Here is a 16,245-nt window from a genome sequence, read left to right as displayed (position 1 = left end):
TGTTTGACAAAATTGGCTGGTAATGTTAATTGACTATTTAATAAACTTTAATTTAGTATATATATATATATATATATATATATATATCTTTTGTTCTTTTATCGGAGATAAATATACACACATTCGGAAAAAAAAAAAAGCTAAATAATATTACACTGCATGGTAATTCAAAGGTTTTTCTTTTCTTAATTAACCCCAATTTGCATGCCGGTACATAGACAAATAATTCTTACTCTCCTTAATTGAAAAAAAAGATTAAAAAAAAGTTAAATTGGCTTTGCCCTAAATAGAACAGCAGCATCACCCTTGGAACCCATGAAAATAAACATACTCCTCAATAGAAATCAAGTCATATTGATAGTAAGCAAAATGTTTTTCTTTCTATTTCATTGGATGATAATAAACAATATCAGAAGTAATACAACATGGAATTGCATAGGAAATTCCAAAGAATAAGGATGCTTAATTTGGATACATAACTAACGAGGAAGAGGAAAATTAAGATTGATTTCACGTACAACAATTTCCTTTCTGTAGGCTTTAGGGGATTGTACAATTCTGTAATCTCCAACCAAAGATTTGTGAGTTACTGTCACTTGCCAAATCAAGAAACACAATGTAGCAGCATCGTATACGTGTCTCGACCACAGCAACAAAAAAAAAAAAGGGAAAAAAAAAATCATGTCTTTCATCATATGCTAAGTCTTCTTGGCCTGCAGTAGCAATGAAAAATCTATGAGTTTATGGAATGACTAGAAGAATGATAAAAAAGAAATATCTAAAGTTCAGGCAAAAAACCCAAGAAAAGATAAATGGATCATACACCCGGCTAGATAATTTCAACATCTATCAACATTTCATTATAACCGCTAAAATGAATAGGGTGGAGACTACTATCTCATATTTTCTAGATACAGAGCTGAGATGACTACTTGAACACCACTCCTCACCTCCAGAAGTCATCTACTCTTTTGGTGTAGGAGTATTTTCAATTTTTGTTGCCAATATATTCCTTCCCCTGAGTTTATAATATATAAACTCAATGAAATATGCCATAAGACAATGAATTTTTTTTACTTTCTCCGAGTTTCTTATTCTTTTGCAGTTCACAACAGATTTTCAACATTTATAGCACCACCCAAGGTAAGAGAAGAACCTTCTTTAAGTATTTCTTGTGAAGTTTCATTGCCCCGCTGCATGCTTTTTTGGCATCTAAATTTCCAGTCATGTCATTCAGTATCTGCAAAGCACAGTGAAATAACAACAGATGAAAAGAAATGAATATAAAGGCGAGTAAAAATTTTGGTTAACATAAAATCACAAAAGATTCACAGCCAAGGAGCAATATGAGAATGCATTAAACGCTATCTCAAATTACCAAATATTTATGTTTTTTATGTTCTCTATCACCTGGTTCCACTAACTTAATAAAAGTCCAAGTTGTGTCAGAAAATCTACAAGCACTCCTAGTGTTGGGCTGTTGGCAAAGTAGGAGTTTTAAGAATGATTTGCATGGGCATTTAATCTGTACTTTCAGATAAAATAACACTCCTATTAACAGCTTAGGGGTTAGAAATTATATGCACAATAGCAGCAACTAGAAAGGGGTTAAGCCACTTTGGATTGAACCTCACTTAAAGCACACAAACATGCACAAAAATGATAATTTGAGAAGAATTTTGATGAATAGATTACTTTTTTTTTTTTTACTAGTTTGGGGTAGGGAGGGAATAAAAGCATTGATTATAAGTGATCTTTACTACTATCCACTGAAATTTCTTTAATCCCTATATGTTATAAATTTCTTTAAGCCTTCTGTGTTCTCTCCACTAGATGTTACATCGTCCTTCCTAAACTATTCTAGACTGCAATTTGGAGACATCTAAAGCACAACCAAATAAACAAACTCGTTAAGCTGACCTTAACAACATCATCCAGGCCTCGAGCTTCCGTCAACAGCTTTGCACTCTTATCTTTCAAGACACTAGCAACAAGGAAAACAGAGATGGGTAGTGGGGCTTCTGTTCCTGCCCCATTTTTCATATTTTCCCTCTCAAACTTCCCATAATGGCGTATTGACTTGGCTCTTCCTTTAGATCCCTCGGCTTTGTCACTAGCTGAATCAGACTCTTCATACATATCAAACAAGTCAGGGTCATATTCTAGGGCCCACATCATCTGTTGGAAGTTAACAAAAATAAAAAATAGTAATTATGAGTAACAGATTTTATGTTTACGATGCAGGAAGGCAAAGACAAAGAATTGCTGATTCCATAGAGAGAAAACTCAATGCTTTTATAGTTATATCCAAATATGTAGGAACATGAAGAAAAATTAACTGAACATAAGAGAAGCAACAATGACAAACAAAGAACTGCAAAGCATAGGCCCCTGAGGCACCGGGACTTGCAGTAAACTCACAGCCATACAAATCAATTTATTTCAACTCTCCTTCTTTCCTAACCTCCCAACAAAACAAACCCAAACCCCATTGAGGATGGGTCTTTGCTTTCAGTATTTGAATAAGCATTGTGGTCATCTATGGATGGTGTTGTTGGAAATTTGGAATCAAGCAGGGAAGATGGGGACGTGCTGACCTATTAATAGGCCCTTGAAAATTTTAAGTCCTGACCCTGAGATTATTCAGAACAGAAAGTTGGCAAGACAGATTTCTGCAAGAACCTAAAATTTAGACTTCAAAGTCATTCATCCAAATGATATGAATAAAATCCGCAGATTGGAGCTGAACAGCAAGATAGAGTTGAATACATAGTCTTCTCCAGAATATGCACGCACATCATCAACTTTAGAAACTAGTCCTAAGGACTAAGCACAACATCTATCAAATTACAATTTAAGTTTTGTTTATTTCTGTTAATCCAGAAAATACTTAATCATAAGAGTTTTAGAGAAGTTGAATCATACCTCCCAGAGGTAGAGTGAGTCGCAAAAAGAGAATTCTCGGCGGAATAAAACCATGAGCATCCTAAAAGCAAATAAATAATCACCTCCACCAAGTGCATCTGTGGTACAAGATCAAAAGATAGAACATTTGTTATTTTCTTTTTTGAGAACAAATCAAGAAATACAAACATGAATAAGTATCACAAAACAAGTAATGCAAAATATTAAATCACAAGAAAATTGAAATTATTTTCAAATGCTAAGGAATAATTGCTGAGGAACTGCCATCTAACAGAAAAAGCCACAATAACAATTAATTATTGCATATCAAAATGGGACTGCACAGTGACTAAGAAAAATAACAACTTCAGATGGACACAGAGAAAGGCTGTCTTTCTACCTTGTACTTGCTTGTATATCACAGAAAACTGATTTATGGAAAATTTTTTCTTGTTACTCTCTCCCTTAAGCCTGCAAACTTGCAAGCCTTGTGCATAGGGGATGCCACTTTTTTATTCTCTCATCTATGCAACAACCCCAGCATACAGTGATATTTGGGGTTTCTCATCATTTGCGTTTGGATCAATATAATGCACTAGCTCAAACCATAGATCTTTCTCTTTTCTTCCTTCCTTCCCTTTTATTGAATAACCTAATACCTTATTTTGATAAAATGCAAAAAATTCAAAACTGCAGACCAATATAATGCACTAGCTCTAACTGAGGTAATCTAACAATCATTAATCAGTACATAACGTAGAGGATGGCTAAAAATACAGTGGAAAAAGTTTTAATCCAAGGCAATACCTAAATGCTGATGTAGTTTTGGATCAATAACTTGAGTAACTGCGGCTAAATTACAAAGTTGTGTCTCCACCCCAACAGAGCTCTCAGTGCATCTGAAATTTCCTCGCTTTAAAATTTCAAACAAAAACAAATCATAAGAAAGTGGAAATGAAATAGATAACAAAAAAAATATGGAGCTACAGCTATGGAAGCTCCAATAGAACCACTGTAACTGGCCATATAAATAATAGAAGGAAAACTAGCATAGCAATCTCCAATCAGCACATAAAAATATCTAATAAAACATGGGCTATGAATATGATAAATTTCCATGGAATAACATCGGAAAAAGAAAAAGCCATTAGTGAATTGGAGAAAACAAAGCCTATTAATATTAATGAAGACAAGTCGATGTAATAAATCCATGGAAATTCTAAATGATTTGATCTTTTTGATTGAAACAAAAGTTCTACAAGTAGCAAATAAGAGTACAAGTAAAACCATCAGCTATGAATAAATTGTGATCCCAATACAAGAACTGTTCAATCAACAACAAAGATATGAGTATGAAATTGAAACAATCAAAAGGGAAATTAATCTTTTCTTATTTTGTTACAGTAAGGATTTGGACAAGAATGATGAGCAAAGCAAGTATACCATACACAAAAACAATAATACTCTAAGCAATAATTTTTTAAATGAAAAACTGGAAACAGAGAAGAAAATTCAGAGAAGTACCAATCTACGCATCAGACGTTCAAAGCACCAAAATGCATCAGCTTCATCTTCAAGAAGCATTATCATGGGGGAACAAAGGTCACTCATCCCTGAATGCCATAAAGTTAAGATTTTAGAGATATTCAAATCAATGCGCTGATAGATCCACAATTACCTTCAGCAACTCAGAGGAAGCAAATCATAGATGTTCAAAAAGAGATGCAACTAGATAATTATTATCCACATGGAAATTTCCCGCTCAAAGACTTGACAATTTCATAATATGAGAGAACTAACAATTGTTCTTCCATTTACTTAAACAAATGGCGGGAAAGAAAAATTAAAGACAAAAAAAGGGGTAACGACTACAACCATTGCTGTTATTACAAATTGGTCTTTGCACCTGTAGTTCCTTATGCAAGTAAAAAGGATAATATCAGAGCAGAACTGAAGAGTAACATATAAAGGTCCCCAAAAAATTGAAGAAAAACTATAGGAAAATTTGTATTTGGGGAAATTCACCCTAAGAGTTACTATTGAAAATGAGCATGACATTTTCTTGGATATTATTAATTTGGAACTTCTTATTATTTCTCTAATACTCTCATGCCATGAAAGGTCTCTTAAAGCAAGGAGAAAGAAGCTGTTTAAAATTCAATAGGATCCACGTTCAACTGTACTTCCAACTTGGGTGATTGTGCATATAAAAATTAACATCATGATTTCATTTCAGGATCAAACTTCTATAAATATCTAAAATGCTAGGAGGAAAGGAGGAGATGCTCTTTCCGACTGTCATCCCTATTACAAATTTTTTGTTACTCATGGAGTAGCTGTTAACATTAGTCTACAAATGCTGAGTATTAACTTCTAAATTGTTGTTGAACTCATATCCCCCTATCATTTTATCAGGTCAAACCAACACATAATGATGTCCATGCCACAGTCCTAAATTGAACACTTTTAAAGCAGAATGGCAGAGCCAAAGGAAACTGAGAATCTTCAAAAATTGTCATAACTGAATTGAACAAACTTCTACCATATCAACTATCTCATCATTTGGGCCCTTCAAAGCAAAGGAAATTTCATTTAATCAGATACCTTGACAATAGCCAACATCAGTATCAATCCAGGCATAAACAGCGAGAATATCCCATAGTTTTGACAAGTTTTCTTTGTTCTCATAGAAAACCAATGTCCTGTCAGTTCGAACCACATCCAGACCTAAACATATTAATCCAACCAGAAAGAGTCACAATTTACAGAAAAATTACAAAATAAATCACGGATTAGATATATGCTGTTCTAAAACAACAGAAATTTTAAGTAGTACAAATTAACAGTTGATATGCATGTGAGCAGCTGTGCTTGAACTCTGAAGGATAAGAACATGCATATGAACCAATCTGCAAGATGAGCAATTTAAAGAAAACTGATATGTCCAGGAGAGAGAGAGAGAGAGAGAGAGAGAGAGAGAGAGAGAGAGAGATTTCTGCTTAAAAGGTGACTATTGGAATGAAGCTTTTTCAGACAGTGCAATAATAATGCTTAGGCCACAATCACAAGGCAATAAATATATGTGCATTTGAGATGAACCAGAAAACACCCATGCTAATTAATAATTAATGATTGCTTGAAGGATAACAATAATTCAAGGGAAAAGAAAGCATGGATGGAAGGATGAGAATGGAATTTGCACATAAAAAAGATAAATATGCATTTAAGTATGAATATTTCACCAACCTATTTGATGTAAAGTAAGCAACCACTGGATTACTTTCTTGTCCAGAGGACCACGACTAGTAAGCTCTTTCACAATTTCAGAAGTAGCAGCAATGGCATCTGCATCTGATGAACATGCATCTTCAGCAGAATTACCATCTCCAGCAGAATTACCATGTTCAGAAGGTAAAGCTGAGCCTTTGTCTTGATTTGTCTCTAAAATTACTAGCGGATCCTGAATGGGCTCACCATCTTCAGTGATTACGGGTGCTGTAATATACCGGCCACTTCCAACAACAGGAAATATTTCGCTGCACTCTTCCTTCCACCTAGCATATTGTGTCCTAAAAGCATAACATAAGAACAACTCTTAAATGTCTCCTAAGGTGAGAAGAAGGGCTCAGCATAAGTTAAACTCTTGTGTACCAAAAAAAACAAAAATCAAGGGCAGTTACAGAATTCAACTCAATTTTAGTATAACATGCTACAAATTTTAAATATTACCAAATTATATTCCATACAAGCAAATGAAAACCCTTAATATGATCTCGTGGACAGGATCTCCAAAGCCAGAAATCAAACTAATATGGTCAATAGAGCCAAGTCCAAAGAGGAATAATTGTCTTGATAGTGAAAACACCCTAAATAACCATTTTCTCATCTTCCCTGTTTTTTCTCCACCATTTATGACTCGTGTAAATAAGTAAAAATAGACTACCTTCTACGCTGGCGCATCTGTTCTCGTTCATCAAATGTGCTCCTTGGATCATAACAACCAAGTAAAAATTCCCAAACTTCCCCTCTAATCGATGGATGGATCCCCTAAACACAAAAAAAAAAAAGGAGGACGAGAGAAAGAGAGATTTAATCTTGTGCTTTAAATCTGACAGTTTGATCATAAGATTTCATTCAGATATAAACTTACCCCACGCTGGATTCGACTTAAAGTCTTGCCTATGTCTAGATGCCCTTCTGGAGAAAATGCAGTCTGCCATTTCCTTGCACTTAATGTTTTACCAGCCTGCGTAAGTAGATCAACAAAGAAGCTTCAGTTATTGCAATAACAAGCAAGGTATTGAAGATCTAAACAGGCCATCAAGCTGAAACTTAACCAGCAGGTCAATATATTGAAACTGATTTTGCAGCAATTTGCCATAAAGAGCGATCTTAAATATGCCTACAGAAAGCAATCTGACATATAATACAAGTAAATATGTGTTTAAATCAAGAAAATCCCATAAAAAAGAAATAGATACCCTGATTTTGAATCGGGATTTCGGAACATCCGTGCATTCAGGCCGGACGGCGTAGTAAGAATCAGCAGGTTCTCCAGTGCTCCACATTTACACAAAAACACTTTGGAATTACAAAACCCAAAAAACAAACCAAGGAAAAAGGCCTCCAAAAACCCTTAACCAGCAGCGCCCAGGAGCTGGATGGACCCCCGCAAAATGAGAGTTTATGTAAGAAATGGAAGGTTCAAAAGGGGACCAAAGCTCCCAACAAACAGAAATTAGCGTCAACTTCAAAGCAAGGATAACCGGTAATAACAAACAAGAAAGAAAAGAAATTTCTCCTTTTTTTATTTTTTTTCTATTTTCTTCTTTTTTTGTGTTTTTAACAATAATATTGTAATTATGTAATTAATATGTTATTTTCTATATATATATATATTTTTATATTAGAATCAATTTATTTATTCATTTTTTAAAATAAATTTCACCTTTTTATTTTTATTTAAAATCTTAATCATCCATTTGTGGAATTTTCTAAAAAAATAATTATTATTTTTTTAGTGAAATTTTCAATTTTAAAATAAAATAAAAATTCGTTTGAAATAGGTCAATTTCCATTTTGAGGATTACTTTTTTTTTATTACTATTTTTTGCGGGCAAATCATCTAATTTTGCTGGAGCTTCAAAGCGGGAATAGCGCGTGATCCAGGGACTTTTTACTATTCCGCCAGTTTTCGCGGGAAACCAGGGGAAGATGGGAGGAGAAACGCTTAGGATCCATCAGCTTGCGGATGAGCGTGGACAAGACGCGCGGCTGGTAGTGGAGAGGCAGGTAGTTGGTCGTTGTGGGCACGTAATGGACACGCATGAGCGAGAAGTGGAAAGGGTAAACTTTAGTGAGGCCCATAAGAAAAAGAAGAAATAAAGGATTGACTTTGACCTAGTCAGCTGGTCCCACAGAATACGTAGATATTCCAATGACTATGATATCAAACGCGTCGAATATATAAATCATTGTATATGAGGGATATATTTTAATTATTAATTATAATAAAATATATTTTAATTAATAATTAATATATTGTTAGAAACATAATTTATTGATTAAGCAACTAATTCATTCAATTAGAAAATTTTCACATATCTTAATAGAATTCAATAATTATTTGACAAAAAATTTGCGATGATTTGAAGGGCGGCTTGAGCTAATTTGAGGCGATTTTGACAAAAAAATTGAAAGAAAAAAAATTATATTGATTTGAAATTAAGTTATTCATATAAATATATTTTAAAAATTAAATTTTGTACTTATTTTTCTTATTTTTTTCTTAGAAATATTTTAATTTGTTGGTCTCGTAAGTTCACAATAAGCATTAATGTTATTAATTACAAAATTCAAATAGAATCAAACTAACCATAGTTCTTCGATGTTTATTAAAAATGAAAGGTGTTGTATTAGATCTAAATTGACTTTGAACAGAGTAGCACAACATAACCTAGAAACATTATACATTCCTAAAAATTTAACCCAAAATCGTTTAGAGTAAAGAAAACGAATCCATATAATTAACTCCAAATTTTTTGAATAAAAATTTAGTTGAGTTGAGTAGTATAAATAGAAAACATTGAAATTTAACACAAAACAAATCAATGTGGGAAGAATATAAGAAGTTTGCCTTCAAAGTTTCAATGAAGATTCATTGAAGACTTAAAAATTATATTTTTGAGTTAATAGTTTGTTCGTAAAAAAATTTAGAGGGAGTTGTGCCAATGAACCCTATCTTAAACTCCTTAATTTTTGAAATATGAAAATCTTGAAAATATTTTTACCATGATTTTGAAGTTTTTAAAGAGATGAAAATAACTTTTCAGAAATTGGTATAAGGTTTCAAAGTAATTCATACTTTGCTAATTAGTTTGCTGCTAATATCCAATACAATAATAAGTTTGCTAAATTGTTTTATAGTTGCACAAAGTCGAAAAAAAAAAAAGATAAAATAATGGTTAATTTTTTAAAAAATATGTTTATAATAACAGTCTAAAATGATTTCAAACTATAAATACACTAATTTTACATATTCTCGCACTTAAGGAGGACTTGACATTATACTCTATTCTTTGGAAATTATTTATTACTTTCATTCAAATGCTTTAATTTTCCTTTGAGCTAAATTAACATATTAACTCTCTCTCATCTTTATAAAATTTGAATGTATTGAATGAGATTTAGTGAAAAACTATCTTAAATACAATTTATGAAGATTGTTGAAGCACTTTTATGAAACTTGATGTGAGTGAGTATTTGGGATAACACTTGTAAATAGTTACAAACATCTTGGAAGTCTTATGCAAAGGCTTTATCTCCTGCCAATTGAAAATAACAATAGTAGAGTGAAGACTCAAAAAGAAATTTTAAAAGAGTGGATATAAGCTATTTAAGCTGAGCTACTGTAAAAATTTATTGTGTTCATTTTTCTCAACCCTACACTCTTTAATTCATGCAATTTATTATATCGTGTTGAAATTGTTGGCATGAGAGATATTGAATGAGTTTATTAAACGTATTGAGATATTTGTTGAGTTGAATTGACTTGATATTGCATTGAGACTTACTTTGAGCATATTTAAATTATTTATGTTTGAGTTGCCTTAGAAATTGTCAGAATTTCAAGTTGTGCACATTAATAGAATATATTATGTTGCCTTGTCTTGATCAATTGCGAAATTAAATTCAACTTATCTTGTGACATACTTTTGAGTTGTTTGGCACTATTAGTAAACTTAAGAACACTTAGTTGAAATTAGGCTCAATTTTTCAAAAGTTTTAAATAAGGGCTGAAAAATTATAAAAGTCCAATTCAACTCTCTCTTTTAAACTATTTTTGGGACTATATAATTAAAATAAATTAAGAAAAAAATAATGAAATTAATTTTTTTAAGAAAAAGAAAGGCTTGGACTTAATTAAAAAAAATTAAAGAAATAAGAGAGATAAATTAAATTTTCTTTTTTAAAAAAGAAAAAATAGAAAGGACTTGAACTTAATTTTATAAAATTTAAGTTGCATGAATATCCATTTGGGGTTTAGAAGAATTAAAACTTTTATTCCGCTAGATAAAATTTGATAAATGAAAAAAATAAAGTAAAAAAGAATAATTAAAATAGAAAGTATTGAAAATTTTAGTGAAGATATAAAATAATAATAAAATAATTGAAAGGGTATTAAAAATTTTAATTAGTGTATAAAATAATAAAATAGAGAAATTAAGAGAATACTGAAAATAAAAAAGAACTTACAAAATAATTGTGTAAACAATTTGATATTTATAAAAATTAATTAAGGGTGGAGGTAAAGTATTTATAGAAATTTTTTTTCCTTTAAATCGTCAATTCAAAATGATTTAGAACTGTCGATTCATGATTACTAAAAAAATATGAATCTAACCAAATCACAAGAGGGTAATTTTGGCATGATTCAAAGCCAATTTGTTTTGATTAAATTGTGGCCACCCTATTATGAATAAACTGTAGCTCAGTAGTATTGCAGTTACCTTTAGATTATAAGATATTAAGTTTGAGTATCAAATGAAGCCAAATGTAATAATAATAATAATAATAATAATAATAATAATAATAATAATAATAATAATAATAATAATAATAATAATAATAATAACAATAATGGGTATTGAAATTAACTTGCTTATGGGCCTATTTATGGGCCTTTCTGGAAGTAGATTTCTGACTTGGGTTTGATTTGGACCCAAAGTTTTAATATCGATTTTTATGAATACATCGAAGTTTATGGATAGAAATATTGAAAAAAAAAATCAAACAAATATAAAAAAATATTTAAATATTTTAACAAATAAAAATATTATTTAATGTAAATTTTTAAATTTTAATTTATTGAAATAAAATGAGTAAAAATATTAATTATATAATATTTAAAGAATTAAAATAATGGTTTCAAAAAATATTAATTATATAATATTTAAAGAATTAAAATAATGGTTTCAAAAAAATTATAATAAAATGATGTGATTATTTTCAAATGAAGATAGAATAATCATCTTTATGAAAATTCTTTAAAATATAAATATTTATATGAATTACATTAATTTAAAAATAGATTTTTCAGAACTAAAAAAAATTTACTATTATTAATATGAAAAAACACTAATAATGGATGATTTATTTTTAGCATTAATTATTTACTCAGTGTTTTAATTTATATGATTATTTTTAAAAATAAGATAAACTTTACTATGTGTTTGATAGAAGGTCAAAAAATTAAGGGTGCGTTTGGTATGAGGTTAATAAGGGTTAATAATTAATCTTGTAATTCTTAATGCTGTTTGGATGCTTTAAAGTGAGCATGTTAATTTTTAACCTCATTAATATTTAACCTCTTTTTAGGGGTTAAATGTTAACCTTGGGGTGGATAGGTTAACAGAAGCTAAACACACTATTTATAAATTCCTTTTACATTTTTTCTCAACTTGTTTTACTTTTTGGTTCCTTCATCTCAAAAAATTCTTCCTCTCCTACAACAACAAGAATGTACGATTTTTTTTTAATCACATGAGCAAAATTATAAATTTTCTGAGGGTAAAAAATATTGATTTCTATATTGTTTATTTCATTATGAGTTGAAAAAAAAATATATATATATATATATATATATATATATATATATATATATATATATATTCAAATTTCCTTTGCTTGCTATAACCTAATGAAATCTGTATATATAATTTACAAATTGATAAATTTTTTTCTTTTTGTATTATACCATTCAAGACATACGGGCATCCCTTGATATATATATATATATGTATATATATACCTCAAAAGCTAGCTCACAAGAGGAGGTTTATATATATATATATATATATATATATATATATATAATAAATTTTTAAATTAAATTATTTATAAATAAAAAATAATATCACAAGGGAGGTACATATATATAACATTCAAGACCTCCCTGTAGAACTGATGTGGGACGCATATATATATATTAAATTAAATTATTTACAAATAAAAAATAATATTACTAAAAATAAAAATAAAAAAATAATTTTGATATTTGTTATTAAAATATAAAAAATAGATATTTATATATTTTCATATGAGCTTAATTTTTTAACTTTGTACCAAACATCATTAATTGTTATACCATTAAATATCTTTTACCCCCTTAATAATTACTCCCTTAAAATTTACAAGGTTAACACTTAACCTTCAATTTTTTAACTTAATACCAAACGCACCCTAAAGGTTAAATATTATTCTTATAAATTTTAACCTTTAATAAAGGGAATAATTATTAACTTAAACCTCCAAGATTAACATTTAACCTCCAAAGAAAGTATAAATATTAGTAAAGTGAAAATTAATTTAATCTCTTTAAGTATCCAAACAACATTAACAAGAAATTAAAAATTATAAGGGTAACAATTATTTCTTATTAAAAATTATGAGGATAACAATTATTTCTTATTAATATGAGCACATGCAGTGAACACTGCATTTTTAGCATTGATTATTAATTTATCGTTTTAATTTAAGTGATTCATTTAAAATGAAATAAACTTTACTATTATTAGTATCAAAAAGCACTTATGGTGAATGATTTATTTTTAGCATTAAATATTTATTTAGTGTTTTAATTTATGTGATTCATTTTTTACAACTAAAATAAAATTTACTATTATTAGCATGAAAAAAATTTTATAGTGAATGATTTACTTTTAGCATTAATTATTTATTTGGTGTTTTAATTTACATAAATCACTTAATTAGTGAAGAAATTTAATTAAAATAGTCAGCATAGTGGTACAAATGGTGTTTTCTTATTCATGGACACAATCCATGACCCACTTTTATACTCTTTTAAATTATTAAAATATTAAATTTATCATGATAAATTTTGATAAATCACTTGGAATAAATTTTGATAAATCACTTGGAAAAGATTTATTTTTTTAAGTAAAAAAATTAAATTCTCTTATTTTAAATATTAAAATTGATAAAAAAAATAATTAATTAAATTCTTATAAAATTCTTACTTTTAGAAAGAGAAATAATTTATGAAAATCATATAAATGTATAAGTCAATTTTAATAAAATGAAAGAAAATACACTCTAGGAATTTTCACAGAAGCTTCTTATGAATTGACACTATATCTTAATCAATGATAGTCTCTGAATATTCGTGTAAATTTCCTGAAATTTTGAGTTCTACAAGTTTCTTATCAGTAACTTCAATTAAAATTTTCATGGGGTGCTTGTGCATCCAGGCTTCATCTATACTTTTGTTTTCACTAGGATATGCATGCAAGAGAAACATACAAGTTTGGGGCCATATGGGGCAAATGTTCTTAAATGTCTGAATCAAATTTTTTTTTTTTAATGAAAACTTAAATTCGAAATCTCAAAAATGTATCCTTAAAACTTAGCTTGTAAGCTCAAGATTGCAAGAAAAATGCTACTTGATAGCAACCTTCCAAGAAGCTTCATGAAAGAAAGGACAATCTAAAGAAATTAATCAATTCTTTAGTCATTCTGGGGTTTGTGAAACTTAAGTTAATTGCAAGACTGCGCATAGAAAGCTATGATTTGAATGATCTAAACACTTATATCAATTTTAATGCTTTTTTCACTTTCATTGCAAATTTTAAAATTTATCAATTCAATATCGAAACTTTTAACATTTCTGTTAATTTTATCATTCATTGAGAATTTGATCAAATTCACATTGTTTTAATGTTGAACTGGTAATCTCTTTGAATAGTAAAAGAAAAAAGGTCACATGAACATGTAATTAAAGTAAAAGAATGTTATTGTGTAGTTTGTTGAATTATAAGTTCTGAATCTCATTATATATATTATTTATACCCAAAATATCCATGCATTCATTCCCAAATAGCCAAGCACGTTGCATTCAATTTAGATCAAAGTCTTATTTTTCGTTGTTTTATGCATAAATAGTGTGTATTTATTTTGTGGGTATCTCTGCTTATAGCCAGAGCACATTAGTGGAGGACGAAGCATCCACATTTGTGCACTCATTAAGGGTTGTGTATACAGTCTTGGCCTACTTTGTAGAGAGGCTGTTTTCATGACTCAAACTGTAACTTGTAGGCTATAAGTGGAGTAACTTTATTGTTACGCCGAAGCCGCCCTCTCTCTCCTTACTCTTTTATCGTTTCCTCACAATCGACCATATCAATAGAAATAAGGCTCACTCGATTAGTTTAATCCGTGGCAGAAGAGTTGAATATTCTTGATAATAGTCAAAGTAAAGTATTTACCTATGGGCCAAGTTGGTGTTTAGTATATTGAAAAGAAGCGAGAATAACACAAATCTTGGATTATAAAAGCTGTGAACATATACTTTGCGCCATAAGCTACGAAATCCAAAGAAAAGAGAATAAAAGAAAAAGCAGTAGAAGCTTCACTGGCACAGCTTGTAAAGCTCATGCAAACTTAGCCTACAAAATCCCTCAACATCACACCATTGTAGTCACATCTCCCAATTCCATCCAAAAACTAAGTTTTTTGATTGTATCTGCAACAGTCTCGCTCTTTTTCAATGGCTGCTAAAACAGTTTCAAGATCAAATTATCTGATCAAAGCTTTCAATTTGCTGGGGCTCTTTTGTCTATTGTTGTTCTTGCAGAAAGGAAATGCAACCCAATTCACCGTTGGAGGAGCAAAGGGTTGGACTGTGAGTGACAATGCCAGTGCATCCAATTTCAATCAATGGGCTGAAAGAACAAGATTTCAGATCGGAGACTCCCTGGGTAAGTTTATATATGCTTATATCATTTATATATTCAAATATGGTACACAGCCCTCTCCTATTTGTGGCAAAGCAGAGAGTCTTGTGCACTGAGGATGCCCCATTTTTTACATATTCAAATGATCCTATCTTAATAGTATAAAAAATGTGTACTTGATCCATTTTATGGCTATGAAACTGCAGTGTTTGTGTACAAGCCAGACCAAGACTCAGTGCTTCAGGTAACCAAGGAAGACTATGACAATTGCGCTACAACAGCAGCTCTTGCAACCTTCAAAGATGGTCACACTGTCTTTACATTCAATCGATCGGGGCCGCACTACTTCATTAGTGGAAACAAAGATAATTGTCTCAAGAATGAGAAGTTGGTGGTAGTTGTTTTGGCAAGCAGAAGCAATCAATCTTCTAACGCTTCACCTCCACCTTCAGCTGAGACGGGCGTGATCCCATCTCCTGCACCTGCCGGAGAGGGGTCTCCTCCTGCAGGAACAGTTGAGACAAGCCCAACTCCGTCTCCAGCTGGCGAGACGCCGAATGCAGCTTCTTCCACATTTATAAGTTTCACTGGTTCTATTGGAGCATTCTTTGCTTCATCTCTTATTTTAGTATTCTGAGTGGTAAATTTGCATTATCAAGAGTTTCACTATATATTTGTTTCGGGTTTTTGCTTTTCTTTATGATTTTAAAACCTTGAGCTTAGTGGGTTTTTGAAAGGTGTAATTGATCTTGGATATTTATTTGTTACAGATGAGAAATAAGCTGACAATTTATGTATTGTCTGTGTGCTTATTACCTCATGTAGGAACATTGTGTGGCAGAAAATAAAGAAAATTTACACCGTGTCATGGTTGCAAGAATATGTACTGTCCTCTCTTTGGAAAAATTTATGTTAAAAGAACAAATGAAAATAGGTAATCCTGCTGTGGATATAGCAATTTTTATATTTTTTCAGTGCTGGCTAAACGTAGAACCAAATTGAAAAAAGAAAAAAAAAAAAAAAAAAAATATATATATATATATATATATATATATATATATATATATATATATATATATATATATAAAAG

General features: G+C 30.3%; 2 protein-coding genes across 2 annotated transcripts; one reads left to right on the top strand and one right to left on the bottom strand.

Moving 5' to 3' along the window:
• Positions 1-358: 358 nt before the first annotated feature.
• LOC110647148 (uncharacterized) lies at positions 359-7,707 on the bottom strand. The gene is made up of 11 exons (XM_021800849.2): positions 7,386-7,707; positions 7,055-7,150; positions 6,848-6,951; positions 6,151-6,473; positions 5,509-5,631; positions 4,429-4,517; positions 3,712-3,817; positions 2,926-3,023; positions 1,921-2,178; positions 1,157-1,240; positions 359-713 (listed from the first exon to the last, which is right to left on the bottom strand). Exons 1-11 carry the CDS (start codon positions 7,470-7,472, stop codon positions 699-701), a joined length of 1,383 nt encoding a protein of 460 aa, XP_021656541.2. The 5' UTR covers positions 7,473-7,707; the 3' UTR covers positions 359-698.
• A 6,570-nt stretch (positions 7,708-14,277) lies between these two features.
• LOC110647154 (early nodulin-like protein 9) lies at positions 14,278-16,035 on the top strand. The gene is made up of 2 exons (XM_021800854.2): positions 14,278-15,179; positions 15,362-16,035. The coding sequence occupies exons 1-2, from the start codon at positions 14,969-14,971 to the stop codon at positions 15,790-15,792; spliced, it is 642 nt and encodes a 213-aa protein (XP_021656546.2). The 5' UTR covers positions 14,278-14,968; the 3' UTR covers positions 15,793-16,035.
• Positions 16,036-16,245: the final 210 nt, after the last annotated feature.

The sequence above is a fragment of the Hevea brasiliensis genome, chromosome 4 (assembly GCF_030052815.1).
Source record: "Hevea brasiliensis isolate MT/VB/25A 57/8 chromosome 4, ASM3005281v1, whole genome shotgun sequence".
NCBI lineage: Eukaryota > Viridiplantae > Streptophyta > Magnoliopsida > Malpighiales > Euphorbiaceae > Hevea > Hevea brasiliensis.
The sequence above is the reverse complement of the archived record's forward strand: the minus strand, read 5'-3'. Positions and strand labels throughout refer to the sequence as shown.